The following is a 21944-nucleotide window of genomic DNA, read 5'->3' as shown; positions in this document are numbered from 1 at the left end:
AGTTTTTTTTATACTTTTAAGAATGCTATCTTCTTAAAATGTATTCAAATACACAAATTTATAAAATATATTTGTATTTATAAAGATAAAATTAAATAACATTATAAAAATATTACTATTTAATATCTTTATAAAGATAAATTATATAATATATAATATATAATTTATTTCACAATTATGTAAGTGACTTAAAGTTCGATACTTTATACAACATAGGAAAATCTTAAGATATATTTTCCTTAAAAATAATGTCAAAATTAGCTTTCAATTTTTTTGCATTGTAAATCTTATAATACTAATTGTAATTTAAAAATTTATAATTTAAAAATTTATTATTTTATAAATCTTTTATACATAGTGAATTCTCCGTTAATTAAATATCTCAAACATACTCACAAGATTTAGTTCATTCTCAGTTCGTCCAAAGTTCGACTAAGTACGTTTACTTCATATAATGATTCCAATACGTTCTTGTGATATTTCATTATAGAAATGTTTGCTACGAATGCGGATGAAGATGATACTCATTAAATAAAATATCGTACGATACTACTGTCACGTCAATATCAGTGTTTATTTCTAGTTTACAATCACTGGAAAACAAACAAATCCATTTAGAGATATTCCTATGTTCAAAGTTCAAATCATAGTTTGTTTACTAATCCTAATAGACCTTAGAAAATAAAAGTGAAAACAAATTATTTCGTAAAAATTTTAACTTGATCAGTTAAATAATAGCGAAGTTATACGAGTTTACAATTCATTAAGTGAGACAATTAATGTCATCGATCAAGTCTTCAATATAAATTGCTGTGGGAATTAAGCGAGTGGTACCTTTGTGAATAACAACAAATTTAGAAATATGTTTCTCTTATGAATATTTTATTTTATAACCGTCGTTGAACTGTCGACCCAATTTTTGGGTTTGTGACTATTAAAGTTCAACTCCGTAGCCTTGTAATTTTGAACCCAATCCAGAAGACAAGGGAACTCCTGGATCAAGTATCGGGAGAAATTTGCCTTCGTGGAAGACTTTGAAATGGAACTAACCCGCATTTGCGTTACATTTAGAAGATGGCCACAAGAACCTCCCACGGATAGCGTAACTGCAAAGGGTCTCTAATCCATGATCCGTCTGCCACTGAGAATATTTTACGTCAGCATTGTAGTCGGATACGGATTCACATCGACCAGCCATGGCTGGGATTCGAACCCCGTTCACCTCATTGGAGAGCGACCGCTCTAGCCCCAGAGCCATCGCGGCCATCTTTTATGAATATTAAGTTACCTTCACCTAAATATGATTGTTATGTAAAATAGAACCTAAATATGAGTGTTTATACTAAATAAAAAACGAAGTCCCTCTGCCTAGGATTATGATTTTGAAAGTCTTCGCAGTATGCAAAATATTTAAAAATTTTACATAGATAATGCTTCCCAAATTGCTATAATCATGTCTTTAGTTTCAAAATTGTACGAAATTCATCTATATGATCCCCTTAGCTGACAACTGGTGGTGAGAATAAAATACTAGCATGATGGTGACAATGTGTTCAGCATTGCGCACTAGTCGCCAATACTTCCCCTACAGGCTGATACCTATCAACCTGAAGCTTTTTGCGGGAGTACTTTACTTTACAATTGCATCAAATTAAACTTACATGAGTTACCTCTAAAGTTTGTAAGTTGATCTTGATGAGGACACTTGCACTAAGCTATATTGCATTATATCTTTAAAATGACTATAATTTATTCATCAAATAAATTTAGGTAAAATTTTTACCCAAATATATGTTTTGAAAATGTCATACAGTAATTTTAATGTAAATCATATTTCTAAATTTCCTTTACTCGGAAAAGTTATATTCAAACAATAATTCCGTTTATTTTGAAACAAAAAAAAAGTTACCTTTTTTAATTCGGATAATACTTATAACTGCAATCATGTATACAAAAAAAAAAACTTTTTTTTTGTTTTTTTCTTACATGATTTAGTTTATTGAAAGATTTTGTACACTTTATTCTTGAAAACTTACTGGATAATTGAAAAAAGAGTAAAGCGTTTCATATGGAACAAATATCTATAAGTATATGAACAAAGCTTTCGAGAAAAAATGTAGCGAAATTAATTTTACTAATAAGAACTTCATATCCTGATATTTAATGAAAAATCAAGAAGACGCGTTTTGAGAATATCAATTACTAACGTTTTTTCTTATCTAATGTTGACATTCCAGTTTTTTATTTTTCATTTTTTCTCTTTTTATCCAATAAATTGGCAGTAAATTTTCTTTAACTTTCGCATGGTCAGTCATGTTTTTGTCCTGATGATAAGTATGTTTTTTTATGCTCTGAAAATATGTGCACTACAGTACCTGGAGATTTTGCTACCATCATTTTCCGATGAAATACTATCCATCTTTTAGATTTCTGTTGAATGTTTTCGGAAATAAACTATAGTGTTCTATACTACGAGAGTTAATTGATGCGTTACATTAGTTGATATAAAGGTTACGCGGTCAACCATCTATATAGACTATTATTATTATTATTATTATTATAAATATATATATATACACTGGTGTGCAAAGCTTAAGCAACAAGTGCGTTTTTTGTCATACAAGAAATCATCCGATTGACATGAAATTTGAATATGATGTACATTATTTTGTACTTAAACGATGGTAAACGAATAATGGCGCAGAAATGAATATAAAGCTTAAAGTAGAGTATGGAACAAAAAAAGCTTTATTTGACTTATAGTGGCGTTACACATGATTGCCTGAAGAAGCGTAAGTACAACTGGCAGATGTTCCCTAGTATGGGATATGCCCTCCCCTTACTGTAATTGTTGCTTGGCATCGTCTCTCTATGCTAAGCACCAGATTATCCAGGAGTTCTTGGGGCAAACGTCTCCATTCCTCCTTTAACACATCTTTCAGCTGATGGGTGTTACCAGGAGGATACTGTCGTGTCGCAAGACGTCTCCCTAATGCATCCCACACATGCTCTATGGGATTTAGATCTGGAGAGTAAACTGGCCAATCCATTCGTGTGATATCTTCACTTTCCAGTTGCTCTTGAACATTAGCAGTACGGTGTGGCCGGGCATTGTCATCCATAAAAATGAAGTCTGGTCCAATGGCCCCTCGGAACAGACCCACATGGGGTAGGATTACCTCATTGCAGTAGCGGTCTCCAGTTACAGAACCTCGGTCGAAGATCTGAAGCTCAGTCCGCCCGTTCAACATAATGCCACCCTAGACGACAACTCCAGGACCACCGTAACGATCTCTATCCGCGATGTTATTGGGATGAAATCGAGCTCCAACCTCTCTCCAGATCAACTGACGTTGAGAATCGCTTGTAGCACTGTTACGACTCTCATCTGTGAAGAGGACGCGACTCCATTGATGAGGTGTCCAGGTTTCGTGTTCTCTGCACCACTCTAAACGGTGCCGTCGATGGATAACGTTTAAAGGTATGCAACGTTCAGGACGTCTAGCAAATAAGCCACCTTTGTGGAGGCGTCTGGCCACTGTAAATCTTGATACTTGTCGTCCTGTGGCTGTGCACAGTTGCTGAGATATGGCGCTCGCTGACTGAAAACGGTTTCTTTTCGCCTGGAGTAGTTTTAAAGGCATTCCAAGCACGAGAAACTACACTTTTGTTGATCCCGAACTCTTCGGCGACATTGGTCACACTACGACCCTCCTCCAGCGTCCCAATCATTCTTCCTCGAGTAAAGTCGTCTAAATGATTTCTTGAAGACATGTTTCACAAAACAAATCACTTGCACTTGCAGCGAATGTCTTTAACTACGGTGCTCTTGATCCTTTTATCACGGCTTTGACCTGCGCGCGCCGACCCACAAGGTTTACGTACACTTACATCACCTACGACGTTTTATTTCTAAAATTTTCATACAAATAATCTTTCTACTGAATTACGTGCATATTATACTGTAATTTTATGGCTATCTTATACTTTGTTGGGGAGCTGTGGCCGGAACACCACTTGTTGCACACCAGTGTTTTGCACACCAGTGTATATATATATATATATATATATATATATATATATATATATATATATATATATATATATATATATATATATATATATATATATATATATATATATATATATATATATATATATATATATATATATATATATATATTACTATTATAGATAAATTAGAAATGTAATAAATAAAGGGTGATATTTAGGTAATTAGGGTCATGAATGACTCTTTAGCCTTACATTGTTTACATAATTTTGTCTGATTTAATAATAAGATATTTCTCTGTAAATAAAGTACTTTACTAATTTGATGCTTATTCTACACATCATAGTTTTCAAAACTGACTGAACACTTCAAGTAAAAAATAAAGATAAAAAAAAGAATTGTTAACTGAATAAAATCAACTTAATATTGAAAAAATCTTCGTTTCAACATAAAAAAAATTTATCATAAGCACTTTTTATTTCACATTTCCGCAACTTTCCAATATTTTTTTATTTATAAATTAAGAAAAATTTGAGAAAATTTATATTTTTAAATAAAAATTGTTGTTAAAAAATATAAATTTCATAAAATTATTTCTGCAAAATTAAATGATCTATCATGAGTCTGTTTATACCCTTCATTCTATTCTATAACGTTAGAAGTAATTTTATCCAGAAAATTATGGGATGCGAAGTTGAAATTTACACTTTATATTAAATCATTATATTTAGTAAAATCAAGTTTTTGAAGGATTAAGATCCAATAAGAATATCTTAGAGATATCCGAATTATATATATATAATTGATATCAGGAAGAAGTCCCTTAAATATCAATGTTATAGGCTGGATAACTCATGAATATCCGTGATAAGTCATATACAACCGTCTGATAGACCATTTCCTTGAATGTTCAGATATCTTGGAGATCTCTATTGGATTCGGGCATATACAGGTTTTTTGCATAAGAGATAACCTTTGGAAATATTTGCGGCTGTGTGGTGCAGAGAAACTCCATTTTAATTTACTTTCCCTGACATATTGCATAAGTTGGAAAAGCAATATTAATACAAAATGTCCTAATGTCCACGTATATCCATACATATTCAGACTTCATGTATCCAACTACAGAAACTAAGGGACCCTGGCAGAACTATTAAGTAACACTATAACTTCTTTATTTAGGTATCGGATATTTTTGGCCAAATAGTGTACCTTGCTTTCATTAGCGTGTTAAGGAAGTTACTCGCTCAAACGTTTAGCGATAATGTAAGTGCAACCAAGGTTTTATTTATCTATTGTTACACATATACTTGCTTGTAAACTTAATTTGAAGACAGCTCATGAGCCATTGTCAATCAAAGAACATTCAGATATCGCAAATTTGAGAATAATATTACAAAGATACATTTAGAATTACAGTGGGATTCGAAAGCGCTACCTCATAACTACACAGCGTTTGGTGGATTGACGAAACCACTTGGTCGGGGTGGGCCCTAGAGGTGTTTAAGAGGGATATCTAAGAAGTCATTCTTACTGCATGCTGATTTCCACATGCTATCGGGCACAAATATGCTTAACGCATGCGCAAGCAGTTCTTACATGAAGTTTATGAACATACGATCGCAACGCTCGAGTCCCGCAGTGGACTGATCGTTAAGACACGGTTCCCAGCAGATCAACGAAGTCAAGCATCACTGGCTACGGTCAGTGTGCGGGTGCGTGGCCACTTGGATCAGTCTGCGAAGGGACCGAGGGTGTGCGGTATTGGTCCTCGTTAAACTGTGCTACCGTAAAGTGCTCGACTTCGCGTGCAGGTCGTCTGGCTACCGAAGCGGGGGTGCCATCCCCTCCGCAGAGGATCAAAATTGTGATGGCATGTCTTCGGATCATCCTCCGGGATGTTTCCCAGACCGTCGCCAATTGCCCATTGTGCAGCTCTAGTGCGACGCAAATTAACAACAACAACAGCAACGCTCGAGCACGCCATCTGGGGAGAAAGCCGGTTCCGAGCCTTTGGCCCTTCCCTCTTCTCCTCTTTTCCGTTGACTACGGACTCAGCTGACTGGAATTTACTACGATATTTCTCCTTTTCTTAATATTTTTCGTTTTTAATTAATAAAAATGTTTTTTAAAATTTCCATGATGCTTTCTTTTAGAACTATGTTTGATGTAGTTTTCAGTTCCATATAATTTTCCAACTTAAAAGATTTTAATCTATATGAAAATCAAGATACAAACTAACGTATTTCCTTCTTCTATGACTCTCCACACGCTAATGGTGAAAGCATGCAAAATGCTGCCACTAGCCCATTTCGATATATGTGATTATATTTCGATATTCGATATATGTGATTCATTATATGTGATTATTCACTGTGTGTATCACTATGTGTTTGTACTCCTGAATATGCGAACAGTTTCCTTTTTTCATTAATTTCACAACACTCGCACACGTGAAACATCTGCATACTATTCTATTTACATTCCGAGATCCTATTCGGGAAAGCACAAACGCAAAATAGTTAAAAGTACAGTGAAAATTGTCCCTAAGTAATGTATTATATTTTAATCACAAACTTGTCAAAACTGGCATCAATATCTGTGCAAACGGAAGCGTTTCTTTAAGTTTTTTCAGTATTTTTAGTTGAGTCAGTTTTTGTTCGTGTTACAGATATTTATTATCAACTGAAAAGTTGCAATGAAATCGCTGCCAACACATTTTCGTTCTTAAAACTGGGCCCACTGTTGTCAACAAACAGAAACTCTATGATTGCCGTATTTAGAAAATTCCTAAGTGTCTAATAAAAATTTCTGTCATGAAAGTTTAAAATTTTTTTAGAAGTTCTTTATTTTATGAAATGGGGTTATTTGGAAAAAATGAAAAAGATCCGAAAGATCAGGTCTGTGTTACACAAACACACGAAAATGTTTATCTGTTATGTGAACTGATCTAATACAATTTTATCACCTTATATTAGTTAAAAGTTAACAAATTTTTAATAAATCATCTATTTAAAGTTACTTTAAATATGTTTTAGTGGATGCGTTACGAACTGACTCTTTTCACCATTTCAGAACCAACATAATTAGATTATTCTTAGTTGTCTAATTAAATTAATACCTAATGTTCTAAGCATTGTTTGTAGTTTCAAAAGAAGTCGGAGATAAAGCGTTGTTGGTTTTGATTTATGTAGTTTTTATTTATAGTGATAAACCTCATTAATCATTCTCTCCTAAAAAATTTTTAGTGTGCAACTTTATTTTATATTGTATCATTTGGAATTTGTTTTGTCAATGTATATAAAAATAACTTGCCTGCGAAACATATTTCTTTATATGTTTTGTCAACATATAAAAAATAACTTACCTGTTAAAAATATTTCATTTATACCCTTTGGTAACTTTAGAATCTGATAAACATCCTATATTCTACTATGATCTAATTCTATTTATTTAACTAGCTTGTTTTCGAAATAATCACAGGGATTTAAAATTTTCGAACATGTCAATCCAAAAGGTAATCGAATAATCACTTGTTTGATTCTTTTGTAGGTGTTCAGTGCCTAATTGATGATTTTCAAAATATTTTGAAACAATTCTGTTATTAAAATGTAAATTAATTCAAATGTATAAGTGATAGACGTAATCTTAAAAACAAAAACATCTGTGTTTTGCTTTATAACTAAAGTAGACTTCTGGTTATCTTTCAGGACTAGGTAAATTTGAAGAAATCAGATCTGTTGGCTAAGCAGATTTTTCTACTTTTTAAACCTATATTTTTTAAAAGATATTATTACATTTCTGTGTTATAGAATTCATTTGGGCTTGGGCATAAACTTGATAAGATCAGTTCTTTGGTGTAAACGCACTATATCTCAATCATATGATTGAAGGCTATTCATTAACTGTTATTTATTAGTATTTTTAAATTATTTTTTTATGTATATTTTTTGCATGCACATTAATATACGTAGTTATTGCAATTTCTTTTGACTTTTTCTTTGTTTTGTTATACATGACAAAATATTGATCCAAAAAAATGTTTTTAGGTTAAACAATGGACGTCTACTTTACGAAAAGAAACCTATCAGTTGGAGCGTCAAATCAGAGGTGTGTACCACTAATACTAATAATCTGGTTTTTTTTAAATTGCAGAGAGAGATCAAGAAGGTATAGTAAAGGGTTTGGCAAACATTATCATTGAGGAATCAATATCTTTAAATAATATAAATTCAAATTTAAAATTATTTTGCTTCAGTTTTTTTTTTTTTTTTTGCCGAAACAAAATTTTTTTTTAAGGTTGTCTTCTTGATTGTTTGAAAGATTCCCATAAATATGCTGCATAGAAATTAGTGCAGACAAATTACGAAAATAGACATAGAAAAGTACTTTCTTTGAATAAACTTTCTTTTTTTTTCGACAGATTCGAATTTTTGTCCTATATATTTTGCTACCAAAATGTAGGGGGAATCTGGGAAATATGATCCCAATAGTTTGATCAGAACAACGGTTCACAGTTTGGACCCTTAACGTTAATTTTGCTTTGTGATTATTTCGCCATATCTCAAGAACTTTATAAGCAAATTGAAGCATTTTTGCCCACAATTATAAAATTTGTTTATCCAAAGATAATATCATGCAAAAAATAAATTTTAGTAATTATTTATTATTTTATTTAATAATGGTTAAAAATATTTTGAATTGTAAGGTATACAATTTTCTAGACCATTTTAAAGTATGTAATTTTATAAAGAAAAATACAAATTTGAAAGATATTGTTCAAATAGTTTCTGAGAAATTGAATTTTAAAAACACATCTTTTTTTAAAATTTGTTTTCTGAGTTTGACTAATTTTGCTCATATTTATTATTTCAACATACAGAATTATATTCTTTTAAAGGATGTAAAAAAATTTATACCTCGTTATTCAAAATCTTTTTGACTGTTACTAAATAAAATAATAGAAAATAAAAAAAATATTTATATAGTTATTTTTTGCATTAAATTAATTTTTGGATGAACAAGTTTTGTATTTGTAGAAAAAACTTTTCAATTTGTTCTGAAAGTTTTCGAGATTTAACGAAATACGCAGAAAGCAAGCGCAGTCCAAACTTTATGCCTCTCTTTTGACCTAATAATTGAGATCAAATTTCCCAGATAGTGACCACCCTTCGTATTTTGGAGTCAGAAATTTTAATATGTCAGGAAAAAAGGGTAATTTTATACTGAGAAAGAATGCTTTTGTGTCTGATTTTGCAACTTACTATATTGTCTTCACTAATTATCTAGCATATTTAAGGTTACCCCCTCGAACCATTAAAAATAAATCTTAGAATGTGAAGATCTGACATTGAACAAAAGTTATTTAAGATAGTACTTTTTTTTTCGCACAGTTCATCAATCTTTGCCTTTTACTAAGAGTGGTTATGAATAAAAAATTTTGCCATGGTATTTTCAACTTGAAGAAAATAAGACATCAAAACCAGTAAAAATTTCTTGTTATTACCAATTTTTATGCTATAACTCTTCTATTAAATACAGAAAATTGCTCTCATGAAGACACCTGACATTATCTGAGTGTATTTCTTTTAGTATTTAAATATATATATGTATAAGTAAATTCTAATTAATAAAAAAATGTGTGCCCCCACTAAAATTTCCCTCACGCTACGCCTATGGGTGTCATTCAAATATTATAAGAATGCTTTTGATAATTTAACAACAAAAATAAGCAACGCGTAAACCCTCTACCATGCTTATGTAAAAATGTCATAATATCCCCTTGCTTTAACTTTGATTTTTTTTTAACTGAAGCAATCTAAATTTAAAATTAAATTCAAATGAACAACTTTGTATAAGATAAAATTCATGTTTCAAAACATTTTATGAAATTTTGAATAGAATATTCCTTAGGAATCTTTTCTGTTTTCTTTCAGTCATTAAAACACTTGACCTCTGAAACTCATAGAAGAAATTTTCGTCTAACTTTTTTTTCTTCTTCCAAACTTAACTCTTATTCCGAAATTAAAGTTTTTCCTTGTGTATTTTTCCCAAAGGTTTTTGTTATTTTTTTCATGTTAAGAGGATTTTTGAAAATATTGTGGTTTTGATGTCTTAATGTTTACATTGCTCATGCTTAACATCTTACTCAAACATTGTTTATTTTTGTTACATAGTTTCCTGGTACTTTGTTTTCAAGCAACTCTATAAGAGGTAACTGCAAGACTAGCACGATATTGTTTATTTTAATGAAAGTTTAAGAAAGAGTAAAATTAATAAACTTTTTTGCAATGATACCAAAGTTTTGTGTAACCGAACTCTTAGCTTGCTGAATACACCAAAAAAAATTTCAAATTTAATGAAAAGTTAAATTATGGTGATAAATATATTCAAGATAATAAATGTGTGAGTAATGAATTTAAATACATAATAATATAGAGGGGAAATAGCTACATAGATAAGCGTGAATAATAATAGTTAAATAATTTTTAAAAAAAAAATTATTTTATTTTTTTTGTTCATAACTTTACATACATAAGGCCAAAAACAAAATAGGAAACAAAAATTTATTGAATATTAAAGATTTAACTACTTATGCAGTGGTATTACTTATAAAAAAGTTTTTTTAAAAACAAAACAAGCTAGAGATTTTTCCAACATTTTATGATTTTTCAGGTATTCAGCGTGAAGAAGAAAAAGTTAAGCGTTCATTGAAAGAGGCAGCAAAGAAGGGAGATGCTGATGTTTGCAAAATATTAGCTAAAGAAGTGATCCGCGCTAGAAAATCTATAAATCGCATTCATACCTCTAAAGCACAGATCAATTCCGTTATGATGAGTATGAATCACCAGTTAGCCACATTAAGAGTAGCTGGATCCATTGAAAAAAGCACAGAAGTCATGAAAAGCATGCAGAATCTTCTGAAACTTCCAGAAATTTCAAAGACAATGCAAGAAATGTCGAAAGAAATGATGAAAGTAAGTTTAATATATTGATCAGTCTGAAAAATGTATTTATAATATAAATTTATCTTAAAGGGACAATTTCAAAATTGGTATTTAACACTCGGACGGCCGAATATTCGGTATACCCAGAACGGCCATAAGCGGTCAAATTGACCGATCCTTAGAAACATTGATAAAAATTGAATGTTAAGGTATATTAGGTTAGATATTGTTATTTTCATGTTGTTCTCATATGAATCATAGTTTAAAATATTTAATTTTATTCATTTATTGGAGAAAAAGAACATATTGAGTTAGTGGTTAAATGATGAAAAATAATTGTACTAAAATAAGATTTAATGCATTTTAACTCTTTTTAAACACAATAAGAGGTTTTCGGGCTAATATCCATTTAATATTTATTATGTTACAATCATTATTTAATTGTGATATCTATATATTAATAGGCTAGCAATATTTTGTCTCGCTAAAAACTCCCAAACTACGCAACAGAATTAAACAAATAAGGTGTCGTTTTAAAGGTATTGTTATGTAGATGTGCAATAAGGTCTTAAATTATAAAAATTTCCTTTAATTAATTAATAAAATTAATAATTTAGTTTCAACCAATGAGAATTCAGCAAATCATTTTTCGGGTGGTTCACATAAGCATTGTTTCCGTAAGCATCGTTTGATTTAAAGCATTTCTGAATTAATAGATTGATAAACAAAAATAAGAGTGGATAAAAAAAATGGAACTGAATTTCTTAAAAAAAGAATTCAATATCTTTAGTTCCTTTGATAAATTGTTAGTTTCATGATAAATTTTTTGTTTAGTTACAATAGAATGGCAATGGCATCGTGCGAATATTCAAACCAAAACAAACGTGCGAATATTCAAACCAAAACAAACTTTCTACAAACAATTATTTTGATTTGAGATTTAAAACGATATCTTAGTTATTTAGTTCTATTTTTATTTATTTAGTGCCTGCTGCCTAAATAAAATGCCTGCTATCAGGCGTCGAAATATCTCTGGCAGACGTCAGAGAAATGAATGGCGGAATTCTAAACGGGAAAGCATTTCTTATTGAGATATATTCTCTGCTACAGCTCCAAATTTCTCAGCTATATGAAGAAAAGATAATCAAATTGTGAAGGGGGCAGAGAAGTGTATAAATTTCATTAAGTAATTGATTTCAATATCTGTTATTTTTATTTTAAAATTTAAATTTGTTAAAATGTTTATAACAAGAATACTGGTAATAACAAGAAATTTTTACTGGTTAATTCCTAAAGCTATTCCTAAAGTATCTTGTTATTATATTCAGTTCTGGGGGGTTAAGTAATTGATTTCAATATCTGTTATTTTTATTTTAAAATTTAAATTTGTTAAAATGTTTTTATAAGATTGCGAAGCAATATGCAATGGAACTGCGAAGCAGTTCTGGGGGTTGGCGAGCGTAGCGAGCAGGGGGCGGAGCCCCCTAGTGTTAATAGTAATTGGGGTAATAATTAGAATACATAATAATTTACTCACAAAAGCGATAGCCCAGTCTTTTTCACAAGAAATACATACACTAATTTTTTTCACTTTTGCAATACATGGTCCACAGATATATTTCTTGCAGTTTTCACACATATTTACTGTTTTATTACCTTTACAATTCTCTGCTACTTGACATTGTTTCCTTTTTATACCATGCGTTTTGGGATCAGTTGAAATGTCCTTCTTAGGAATTATTTTGCGCATGTTTTCTCTTAACTCATCTGATAATTTCAAAATAAAGTCTCTGCGACTTATGTTGATATCGATCAGTTCCTTATATAAAACCCACGCATTTATGGCTGCTAAGTCAAGAATGTTGAAGAATACATGAACTGGCCAACGTCTTGAACAGGATTTCACAGAATATTTTCTTGCCATCTGATCTACCACATCAACACCATATTTTGTAGAGTTGTAATAGGTTATGACTTCCGGAGTCTTTTTCTCTGTGTTTGATGCATTCAAATTTGGATGGAAAGAGCTCAGAAGAAGGATATTTTTTCTTTTTTTGCACTGATATCAGGTTAATGTTATACCATTACTGTGCTCTATTTTGCTGGAAAAAAGTTCATCCTTTGTTTTCTTGAAGCTTTCGGGAATTTCTTTTTTTGCTCTATTGATTGTACCTACCAAACTAATGCTTTTCTGTTTCAAGTTTTGAGCTAAATTCAGGGAGGTAAAGAAATTGTCCGTTGTAACATTTCTCCCACTATTATAAAATAGCTCCATCAGTCTGTATTCTGCATGCTCTCCAACAGTCATTGCTTCAGGATGTGTCTCATCTTTTCCAAGATAAGGAAACGCATTCAAAATATATTTTGATGCCACATCTGTAGCTAACCAAAATTTAATACCAAATTTATCTGGTTTATTTGGCATGTATTGAAGAAATTTGCATCTAACTTTAGTTGGAAACAGTTGTTCATCAATGCAGATATTTTCTCCAGGTTTATAACAGGATAGGCAATTTTCAATGAATTGCTCCCAAATTTCGGAAACGAGAGCAAATTTATCAGTCACTAGCCGCTGCGATCTCATTGATTTCAAATTAAATCTTAGGTATCTAAGAATTTCCTTGAATCTATTTCTTGGCATTGTTTCGGGAAAATAATTATGTCCCCATTTCTTTGACCACAAAGCATCAATTGAAAGTCCTTTTGCAAGTAAAGCACCTCAAACATAAAGCAAAGAAATAAAGGCATCTAGTTCTTCTAAAGAAACTTTCCAGTTGATATTTTTGCACCTCGCACTTTCTGCTTCTGTTCACTTCTGTATATGCTTCAACATCTTTTCATTTATAAGCAAACGCCATGTGCTGCTTGCAGAATTAATGGCAATATTTCTTTTCGCAAACGATGTGGGTCCACTTTTTTCCTTCAAAACATTCTGTTTGGGCAGTCTTCCGGGAATATTTTGCTGAAGATATTTCCAAACAGTTCCATTTTTCGTTATTTCTTCCTAAGAGTTATTTTTAGATAATATAGAATCATTCAAATTATCTCTCTTTTTACTTAATCTTGGTTTGAAAGAACAGCATTTATTTTTCCCTTGAAATTTTTTCCGATTTTGAGCAGACAATAATTCTTCATCTGGTTCAGAATCACTATTAGAACTTGATTGCCACAGTTTTCAACATCAATTGTATACAAAGAGTCTTTTTCATCATCAAAATTACATTCATCCTTCTCATTATCAGAATTATTAGCTTCAGAACCAGAATCATCTGACGAAATAGTTTGCATCATCTGCAAAATTTCTCCTTGAGTTAGCAAATTTTTTCCCACAGTTCTCCGGGACATTTTGAATTACAGAAAGAGAAACGATAAATAATAAACGATATGTATGTAAAAAAAGAAAGAAAACTTTCCAGTAAATTTGCTCAGTTGGTTAGAAATAACATATCACAACCTCCGAGTTCAAATTCAATAGTCTAAATATGATGCACGCCTTCCGAAGGAGACAAACGAACATTCCAAAAATTCGCGCATGTGCAGATTACTTTCAAACAGGTGTGACTGAAGGTCACCCTCTATCTTTCTTTCGACTCTTCACACCCCTTCATTTTAGTATAATTAATGATGCTTTAAAAATGACGGTAACAGAACTAACTAAAACCGGTCATTTTGACCGGTATTGGCCGCTTTAGGAATATTGTAAATTTACAAGAAAACTAATCAAAATAAATGAGTGAAATTTTTTGTGGATGATGTTTGTTAATATTTAGGAACAGTCAGAAAAAATCACAGAAATCGGTGAAAACCAAAAAAAATTAAACGCGTTTCAAATCGTTTTGCGGTCAAATTGACCGGTCTGGCCGTTCTAGTGTTAAGGAATTTTCCACATTGGTTTGTTAATATAGTTTGCAGAAGTTATTCTTGCCTGGTGTGCCAAAATTTTAAAAATTATATTGTTTTTTTTTAACGGTAATTTTGGTTTCTGGACATTAATTTTCTTAGTTCTGGCTTAATTTGAACTTTAAACTTTACTGCTATGAAACCCATTTATCCACTTGTTATTTGTTCTGAAAATAATAAATTCCAAGAAACGTTCTGTACAATTTTGATTTGAATTATAATACTTAAAAGGTCTACTGATGGGTATATTAACAAATTTTGTCAATATTGTCCCTAAAACAAAAATGAATGATGAATTCCACAATTTCACCTGGTTACACAATCTCCTGTTATCTTCTAGTACAGTACATAGCCCATATATCTGAAAGCATCTTTTCTGAACACTTTTTAGCTATTAATATAAAAAAATCTCTGTATAAAATTTAAAAAAATATTTTCTCTTTCTGTGTTTTAGATAGCTAAACATTGCTCTGCTTAAATGAACACACTTAAGGAGTTGTTGAAACGAAAAATAGCAGTTAAACAAAAATTTGGATATGACTTTGAGGATACGAATAAAGTGTGAACATTAATGTAGCTGGCTAGTAATAGTGTTTTAGAAATGCAATTGAGGTTCTGATTTGGATTAAATTATAAATGTTTTCATAAAAAAATCTATTTAGTTATCTTCTTTGGAATTAATATATATATGTATGAATGAATGATGAAGATCATCAGAACGAGTTGGAATGACTAGCCCAGACTGGAAAATACACATCAATGTTTATTTAAGTATTATTGAGAAGAGAGTGATTGTCCAAGTGACACAAAATCAAAGTGCGTCCATCTTTAAAAATTAGGGAAACTCTTGCTAGAATAGGGAATTTAAATGAAAAGCTAAAAATTTTAATTCTAGCATGCTTTAATCAAATTTTGAACTAAAATGCCTGATGTGAATAATAAATGTGAGAACGTGTTTCATTTTTAATCATAAATTAAGAAGGAGAATTTAGATAATTAGCATGAAAAGATTTGTTAAAGCTTTTTATGTTACATATTCATATATTCTTGTTCAAGAAAATTGTTTTTTAATGTTATTTTTATCTGAAAATCTGTGCTGCTAATTCTTCACATCAAGTGAAAAAAAAAAGGTAGAGAAAACTGTCTTTATTCATGAAAGAAACAGTTCAACTTATCTTCTGCTTACCCTTTTTCATTTTTTATATGTCTGTATATTTTATTGCTGATATTTATTTTATCATACGAAATATTCTTTAGTTTATTATTTAATTTATCTTAGTTTATTCATTTAGTTTATCTTTTAATTCTTAACAAAAAGTTATTGCATGAAAATGGAAGTTAGTTATCTTTAATTTATTATTTTTTATTGAATAATGCACGTTTTAATCTTTGTTTACCTTAGAAACCTATAATATAAAAAAAAATTTCTGGGCTTAACCAAAATCAGAACGACTCTGGATACGGGACTTTCCAGTGTATCTACACTTTTTTAATATATATTTTTTTTAACACAGTGTAAAAATCTACTTCTTTTAAATCAACAACTTCTTTTAAATTCTTAAGTTAACAATCAGTAGTGATCGCAGTCTTAACCAGTTGTCTAAATCTACCACATTTTCAGTCTTCATTTTTCTTTACTGAAGTTTAATTTTTTGACAGTTCAACCCAAATTTAGTTTTTTGTAAGTGCTAGTAAGTTTTTTACTCAACAAATCGTGTTTTCCCATGTTATTCAATTGAAAAACATTGCTTCATAGGAGAATTTTCATGCAAATTTCCCATTTTATTCACTAGTTAAAAGTTCTTATATGTTATCATGCTGATTAAAAACTGTTCACCTAAGCAATTTGTTGATGTCAACTTCTCTTTCAGTCAGTATTCATGCCATTTAGCATTATACATAATTATTTTATATGCATTCTGACTTCTCTTTCCAGACACTCTTCATATGTCATTTTTTAATATTTTTATTGCATTTATAATTTTAAGATAATTTACTTCTGTTTCTTAATTACATTTTATTACATTTATTTTTTCGTTAAATTTTATTAGGCAGGAATTATTGAGGAAATGATGGAGGACACATTTGAAGGATTAGATGATTCAGAAGAAATAGAGGAAGAAGCACAAGAAGAAATCGATAAGGTCTTATGGGAATTAACTGCTGGTAATGTTATAGCTTGGATTTTTATGTGTACATTATTTCAGAAGTTTCTTTTTTATTAACTTTCAAATGCTAGTTTAAAATTGTCCATCTTTTGTGAAAATTTAATATATTTATTAATACAGTTTATTAGAATTTCTGTAGCATGTTTACCACTAAAATTATTCGATTCCAATTCACTAGTATGTAAGACATGTTAACTTGATTCTATATTGGGGTACCTTTTCATAGATGAAGGTAGACATTGTAGGTGACCTAACCCCACATTGGTGACTTTCGAACGTGATCTGAACATGCCTACCTCAATATAAATTCGATTCGCCCATTTCGATATGAATACGCCTACTTTGAAGAATGGAACACAGTGAACATTGTCCTCATGCTGTTGCTACACAGTCTTGATCACACACAATGGGGACCTGTACACACTCAACTGCTAATAGCAAAACAAAGGAGAGACCACACACACAAGCGTAATTTTAATACAGCTCTCACGACTAACAGTCAAAGTCTGGTGATCTTAATACAGTTCTCCCGGCATCTCACAAAACAGCAATGAATCAACTAGTGGTATCCGTTCTTCGAATTCTATCACAGATTAAATTTTTGTGTGAGAATACTGTAGCGTGCCTATCACTACAATTATTCAATTCCAATTCAATACTATGTAAAACATGTTAACTCTAGTCTATGTTGGGGTACCTTTTCATTGATGAAAGTTGACATTGTCAGTAGCCTAACCCTACAATTTCCTTGATTAAATATATGTAATTTTATAAAAAAGAAGTAATATTTGGAATGTAAAAATTTCGCAAAAGTACTTCAAATCTATAAAGAAAACAGAATTCTTCAAAATAAATTTATAAACAATTTTTTCTTTTAATGGTAGTTATGAAAATAATAGTACAATTTAATTAATACATATAGAAGAATTGAGAAGAAGTAAGCCATGGTCCACTATGCACCCTGTCAGCTTATATTATCAAAAAGTTTTACAAAAAGTGAATAAATAAACTTGTATCTTAATTTTTTTTATTTGTATTTTTATAACTAAAAGTATTTTGACATCTTACAATATTTTGCTTCTCTGTAAAAACCATAAACAAAGTGGCTCAGTCTGGAAAAATCATTAATCATGAGAGTTTTTAAATAGGGATTATTCAATCACTGTGATACTCTCATGAGTTAAATGGGCATCTAAAATTTGTGAAGCACGAAATTTAAATTCACAATTACATTAGTTTTCCAAATTTCATATTTTAAAATAATTTCTATCTGCTAGACATATGCAAAATTATAATATTTTTTTTTAAATTTCTTATCTTATTTTTGATTTAACTAAATTTCTAATGATGATGACTCATGGGAATTTTTTAATTTGTTGGAAATACTAAGGAGAGAGACTTTTGCGATTTCAAATGATTGAGAAAGAGATATACAAATGGTGAAAACGTGAGGCTTAATTATTTTAATATAAATCTATTTTTACAGATTAGCTTATTTTTCTCACTCTTTTAACTATGATTAAATAAAGTTACTTAGTAGTCAGAGGTAATAATCATATTTCTCACTTATGTTATTGTTTTATTTATTATTCAGATTACAACACCTGTTTGGTTTTGTTTTATATATATGCTAATTTTTTTATATATATTTAGGCCAACTGGGTACTGCTCCAGCAGCTGTGTCAGATTTGCCAGAAACAGAGGAAGAAGCAGCAGCAGTTCCTTCAACATCCAAACAAGGCGATGATTTTGCTGATATGCAAGAGAGGCTTCAAGCACTTAGAAGCTAATAATATTTTTGTGCTTTTATAAACCATCCATTTAAGCTTACTGGCATTATTGTTACTTACTTTGTTCTTATCAGGGGTTGTAGCTGTTTTGATTTCCTTAAAAGTAATAAAATATTCAACTCCTTCTAAAACCTTTTTGTTTTGTATGGTTAAAATATCTGCTTCAATATTACAATTGTATAACCTGTAAAGTACCATATAATAACTTTTTCACAGATTCAGTGTTTTCATATCCTTTTTAATTATAAACAATGTTGCATTGTTATAGATTTTTGCGAACAATATTTTAAGGGTTAACTCTTCCACTAGTCTCTTTATTTCATATATCAATAGAAGTATATATGACATCTTTTTTCTGAATTTTTCTATCCTTTTTTTTATTAAAAAATAATGTTTGTTTAATAATTTAGTTATATTTTAAGCCATGTTTCTTAGCTATAGATTTCATAAGAATATAACCCTTTTGTCTATCAATAATCATGAATCTATCAATAACTGTGAAAGGTAAATTTCAGAATCATCCACTTTTTATTTCAGTCTAATGGCATTTCTGAGTGTCTATTTAATAGTAAAAAGATTAAAGACAATAATTCCGCTAAAACAAAATCTAGTGATTTCTTTCAGGAATATTATATACTAATATCTATTTCTGTACATTGTGTGTTTGTAGTTTTTTATATTTGTAAGTATTTGATTACAAATAAATTAAATGCAATTTTCTACTTCAGAAAGTTAAAGAAGGTATTGTTCTGTAATCTTTCCTTATTTTATTGAATGCTTGCAGCTTAATTCCCAAGTTTTATTATTTTTAAGCTTTCGGTTTCCTGATTTATTAATTTAATTAAATACCTAATTCTCCCTATTAACAATCAGTCATCTTAAAAACTACAAATGCTATGCTGTAATTTTCTTTTGTCATTTAAAATTTTGCTTTTTATGTATGTGATTTTATTTATTTTTTCACTTGAATGAAAAACTTTTCTAAAAAAGAATTCCAACTTTTCAAAACTTTTCTGATGTAAATCACGGAAATTTATATTGTTTTTAGAAATGTTCAGTATTTTCTCTCTAAATTTATTATTCAAGTGTACTTTATACTCATGCAATAATTGAGAATAAGTATATTCTCTTGTTTAGTTCTTCAGATGTTCTGATAGTGCAGCAATACCAAAATGAAACAGGATGTCAAAATAAGAAAAACATTATATATTATTGTCAATTTTTTCTATACATTTTAAGTGCTATTGTTAAAACTATAACAAATGATTTTGGTTTCTTAAATTAAAATAATTTTCTAAGAACTTAAGAGAATCTTTGAAGCATATATTTACGAAGGGAAATTGTATCTTTGAATAATTCAGCAACATGAAAATTGTCCTAAACTAAAATAGATTGTTTTATAATACTGTTACACATCCCTTGAATACAAATATAAAAATAAATCATCCGCAGACATTCTAAGTGAGATGTTCAGCAATAATTTTCAGAAATAATAATGGTTTGAAGCAAAAATATTTTTTTCAAGTATGCTCCTCCTATTTTGTCTTGTACTTAAGAGAGTTTATTGATTTATAACTTACAAACTGCTTATTTCAAAAAAATTTATATATATAGTAGTAGTAGTAGTATTTTAGAAGAACAAATTTAAAATCGAATCATGTCATTCTAGGAAGAACAATGCCTATTTTACACAATTTGAGTTAAGATTCTACAAGATTTTAAAGGTTTAAAATCAGTCTTTGATCTAAAATAATAAAGTAGTTTTTCTTTTTATAGAACAATTCTTTTTTATTGTACAATATAGAATTTTCCTGCTTTTATTTGGGTTTTTGTAACATTAGATATTAACTTTTCTCTTCATACCTTTGTTTAATTTGAATTTTTGTTTAAGTTTTAATTATTATGTTAATTTATGACAATTCAAGAATATGAAATATATTCAAAGGTATTAATAACAGGTTATGAGGTACATAAAATAATACTTTTAAATACTGACATCTGAGTTTTGTTAAATATTTTAAAATAGAATGTGATTTTTTTAAAAGATTTCTCTGTGGAAAAGAAATGAGAGATCATTTTATAAGCAATTAACAAAAGTTTTTCTGCACTTGGATGAAAAAGCGTTTTGAAAATTTCTCTATAAACTTATTTTACTGCTATGACCCCTGTCTTGTACTATATTGAATTTGTGAAAAAATATTCCACTGTTTATTCATTTGCTTTTCATTCATTTCACTATTATGAAAAGATAAAATATATGTCAAGGTTAGTGTCATGCTTGTTTTTCGTAATAGTTCTTACTGTATGGACTATATTTCGAAAACACTAACATTTATGTGGCTAACCATCATCTTTTTTGATAGGAAATAAATAAATTTAACTTCAAAGCTTCCATTATGTGTTTTCTCATTTTTCTTAAATTTTTAATGTTCTAAAAACTAACTTGATTTAATTTTTTTTTTCAAAATTATAGAAAATCAAGTTGAATGTTTATTTAATATGCCTTTTTCTGCAATTTAAATGTATAATTTCACGGAATATGAAAACTGAACTTCAAAATTAAAGCAGGTTTTTATTGATCAAGTTCCAGAGCCTGTAAGCATTCAGTGTAACTTAGTTCATCAACTATGTAAGCCAATATAATCTAGATTCTTGAAATACAGTCCATACAACAATATATTTATTTTAATTTGAAATATTATGTGATTACTGTTTTCAGATTGGAAATAAAATACTTTATATTTTAAACTTTTTTGTCTCTAATTAAGTACAAATAAGGTTCAGGATGATTTTAGCTGAGGATAACTTAACTTTTTTATATCTATATAAAACTAAAACAAGCAAGATAAAGCTTTATTCGCTGAAACATTATTTGAAACTGAAAATTTACTTGATATCGAAGTTGTAATCCAAATTAGTGCAATTTTTTCATTGTACCCTATGTTACACAATTTATTTTATGCGAGTGTAATTTTAAAAACTAACTTCCTTTGAGATGTGACACTAGTAGTAGAAGACAAAGCACACTCATTGTTAAATCGATCCATTTTAGAGCATTATAATGTTGTTTATGACATAACAAAATGAGCACTGCTTTTGAAAATCCAGCCAAATATGAAATATATCA

At 29.7% G+C, this 21944-nt stretch overlaps 2 protein-coding genes across 3 annotated transcripts in view; one reads left to right on the top strand and one right to left on the bottom strand.

Annotated features, from left to right (window-relative positions):
- The window catches only part of LOC107455119 (glycerol-3-phosphate acyltransferase 1, mitochondrial), a 112757-nt gene extending 112177 nt beyond the window's left edge, over positions 1-580 (bottom strand). The window contains exon 1 of one of the 2 annotated variants that reach the window (XM_071188268.1): positions 397-580. The gene's annotated coding sequence lies outside the window, so the exon portion shown is untranslated. The remainder of the gene's footprint in view (positions 1-396) is intronic. The other variant, XM_016072571.4, reaches the window with a different exon arrangement.
- A 6033-nt stretch (positions 581-6613) lies between these two features.
- Positions 6614-21565, top strand: Vps24 (vacuolar protein sorting 24). The gene is made up of 5 exons (XM_016072578.4): positions 6614-6912; positions 8062-8122; positions 10688-10989; positions 16911-17025; positions 18681-21565. The coding sequence occupies exons 1-5, from the start codon at positions 6871-6873 to the stop codon at positions 18815-18817; spliced, it is 657 nt and encodes a 218-aa protein (XP_015928064.1). The 5' UTR covers positions 6614-6870; the 3' UTR covers positions 18818-21565.
- The last annotated feature ends 379 nt before the right edge of the window (positions 21566-21944 follow it).

The sequence above is a fragment of the Parasteatoda tepidariorum genome, chromosome 12 (assembly GCF_982258835.1).
Source record: "Parasteatoda tepidariorum strain Cologne lab strain chromosome 12, Ptep-v5.0, whole genome shotgun sequence".
NCBI classification, from domain to species: domain Eukaryota; kingdom Metazoa; phylum Arthropoda; class Arachnida; order Araneae; family Theridiidae; genus Parasteatoda; species Parasteatoda tepidariorum.
The sequence above is the reverse complement of the archived record's forward strand: the minus strand, read 5'-3'. Positions and strand labels throughout refer to the sequence as shown.

What these genes read in the sequence shown, in the direction of transcription:
- Vps24 (XM_016072578.4), top strand. Translation starts at nt 6,871, where the DNA reads ATGGGGTTATTTGGAAAAAATGAAAAAGATCCGAAAGATCAG. An exon ending in TGTCGAAAGAAATGATGAAA is followed by an intron (nt 10,990 to 16,910) that starts GTAAGTTTAATA and finishes AAATTTTATTAG; the next exon opens with GCAGGAATTATTGAGGAAAT. An exon ending in CTTATGGGAATTAACTGCTG is followed by an intron (nt 17,026 to 18,680) that starts GTAATGTTATAG and finishes ATATATATTTAG; the next exon opens with GCCAACTGGGTACTGCTCCA.